This window comes from Camelus dromedarius, chromosome 29 (genome assembly GCF_036321535.1).
Source record: "Camelus dromedarius isolate mCamDro1 chromosome 29, mCamDro1.pat, whole genome shotgun sequence".
Taxonomy (NCBI): domain Eukaryota; kingdom Metazoa; phylum Chordata; class Mammalia; order Artiodactyla; family Camelidae; genus Camelus; species Camelus dromedarius.
In genome coordinates, this window is record NC_087464.1 from 26,920,922 (window position 1) to 26,923,466 (window position 2,545).

Sequence of the window (2,545 nt, forward strand, 5' to 3'; positions counted from 1 at the left end):
CTCAGCTCCTCTGCCCCTGCCCAACAGTGACTCTTGCATCTAGAGAACAAACCCTGTAATCATGAAGTCAGGTGGGTAAATCAGAGCGAGGTACCTGCTCTGCACCTTTCTCCTCTCGCCTCCGCATGCAGCTCCCACTTCTGCACCCGGCTAGTCGCAGCAGACAACACAGCCGGCCAGCATTCGTCTTACTGAGCACATCTCCAGAACTGTCAGAAAGAACAGCAGCAGCGAAGAGCTCAGCTTTTTATTGGATGTGTTCCTACAGAGGTTTAGTCAAAAAGACCAAAGCCCATGTCGTCATCAGACTCCTCGGACTCTTCCTTCTTCGCTTCCACTTTCTTCTCCTCAGCCGGGGCGGCGGCGGCGGCGGCTGGCGCGGGGCCTCCTGCGGGGGCAGCCCCGGCGGCGGGGGCGGGCCCACCGGCCCCCACGTTGCAAATGAGGCTCCCGATGCTGACGTTGGCCAGAGCCTGCAACACACGCACGTACAGGTAAACGCTCAGTTCCGTCCTTTTTGTTAGCGCTCCCGTAGAAAAGAGGTACCTCCCTTTTCAAGGCAGTAATCCATTCCCAACGCTTTATATATATTTCTAGTCCTTCTTTGCTGCCATCTACCAGTGACATTATCTGCTACTTGGATTCCATAAAGCCCAGGGCAACCCACAGCTATACGGAAAATAAGCAGTTACAAACACTCCTCAGGCTTTAGGTCTCATCTTGCATTTTAGCAGTAAAGCGCCACTAACTGAACTGCTTCCGTCTGTAGATGACAAGACTGGCCCCACAACGCTGGCTGCCTTGGACACTCAAACCAGGATTCTTTCCACGGCTCATGTCTCCTCCTAACAGGGAATTCCGTTTTTTCAGACTGCTACGTGATTCTAGGACTTCTCCCCAAGGGAATTCAGTAAAGAGGACACAGGGACAGTGTTTTCAACCGTTAAAATCCTCTTGAAGGACACAGGGCGAACAGCTTCACGTGCCCGTAACCCACACAACGGAAGGCGGCCAGCGCCCGGTCCCTCGCGGGGGAACCCTGCCTCCATGCGTCTCTTGGATCCCAGCAACTAAGTGGTCAACAAAGTCCACTGCACCCAATTCCCACTGAAACAGACCGTCCGGATCTACTTCCAACAGCACAGACGGGATAATCTTCTGCATGACCCTTGTAGTAAGGGAGGACCGGGTCATGTATTTATCACGGTTTCAAAATAGAAGGAAAGAGAAACCAGAGCTTGACACCAGAAAGACACAAAGGCATGGCAAACCAAAATTAAAGTAGCTCCGAGAGACGGAACGTGAGGAAGCCCCCTTGGACGAAGTCCAGCGGCGTGCGGGGCGTTCCGCACGCCTGGAAGTCAGCGTCAACGCCGGACTGCACCGGATTCCGAAATTCGCTATCACCTCACCTTTGCAAACAAGCCCGGCCAGAAGGGCTCGACGTTCACTCCGGCCGCTTTAATGAGGGCGTTGATCTTGTCCTCCTGAAACAAGTGAGACGGTGACCCGTCAGACGGAGACGTACAGCTGTCGTGTTCGTCCCCCAAGTACAGAAAGCAGGTCACTCGAAACGTGTCCACAAGCACGGACGTCCCGTCCGAAGGCGCCACCGGCCCCGCCGCGGGGACGGCCGAGGGGGAGGCGCTGCCAGGCGGCGAGCTCACTCGCGCCGCTGATCTCCGCTCGAAGACCGCGCCGGACGCCGAGCGGTGCCAAGCGCTCCGCACTACGCGCGCCGGGCCCGCGAGGCCTGCCGGGAGGGGACAGAGGCCCGGGGACACAGCCAGCCGCGGAGGACGCCGCGCCGCACGTGGACAGGCCCGAGCCGCCCGCCCGCGGCCCACAAAAGGGAGCCCGCCCCGCTCTCCGCCGCCCCGCGCCGCGCGGCTCCGGCCGAAAGCGCCTGCCCGGACGCCCGCGCTGAGGGACCGCTGCCCGCAGGCCGCCCGCCCCGCCGCAGGCCCGCACTCACCGTGACGGTCACCTCATCATCGTGCAGGATAAGGGCCGAGTAGATGCAGGCGAGCTCGGAGACAGAGGCCATGGCGCGGGAGAGCTCCAGGCGGGCGCTGCCGGGCGCGGTGCTAGTCGCCGGATGAAGTGAGGGCCTCACCCCAACGCGGCCTTAGCTCCCTCGGAAGAACCGAGCACCTTGGCGGCAGCTGAGGAAAAAGAACGCTGTGCTTACGCGCAGCCTCTTATATGAGTCACGCGGACCAATCGGCGTCCGCGCTTGCCGGAAGAGGCGGGACGCGCTTGCCGGAAGAGGCGGGACTAGCAAGTCGTACCTGCCGGAAGAGGCGGAGCTAGAAGCGCCGCGCCGACCCACGGGGTGCGCCTGCGCACAGCGGGCAGTGCGCTCGTTTGCTGGCTCGCAGAGCTGCCGGTGGTGCAGGTGCTAGCTGCGTGGTGGGTGACGGCTCAGGGCCCGTGAGCAGTGAAGATGCTGTAGGAGCGTTGCCTCGGCAAGCTGGCGTCCTCCCACCTGCTGTCGCCGTGGGACTCTTTAGGCAGTTACTTGGTGGCGCCGCCACCCCCGGCA

The 2,545-nt window shown here is 61.0% G+C and overlaps 1 protein-coding gene across 1 annotated transcript; it reads right to left on the reverse strand.

Annotated features, from left to right (window-relative positions):
- Positions 1-232: 232 nt before the first annotated feature.
- Positions 233-2,178, reverse strand: RPLP1 (ribosomal protein lateral stalk subunit P1). Its single transcript, XM_031440930.2, has 3 exons — positions 1,976-2,178; positions 1,413-1,487; positions 233-473 (listed from the first exon to the last, which is right to left on the reverse strand). Exons 1-3 carry the CDS (start codon positions 2,045-2,047, stop codon positions 273-275), a joined length of 348 nt encoding a protein of 115 aa, XP_031296790.1. The 5' UTR covers positions 2,048-2,178; the 3' UTR covers positions 233-272.
- Between the last annotated feature and the right edge of the window lie 367 nt (positions 2,179-2,545).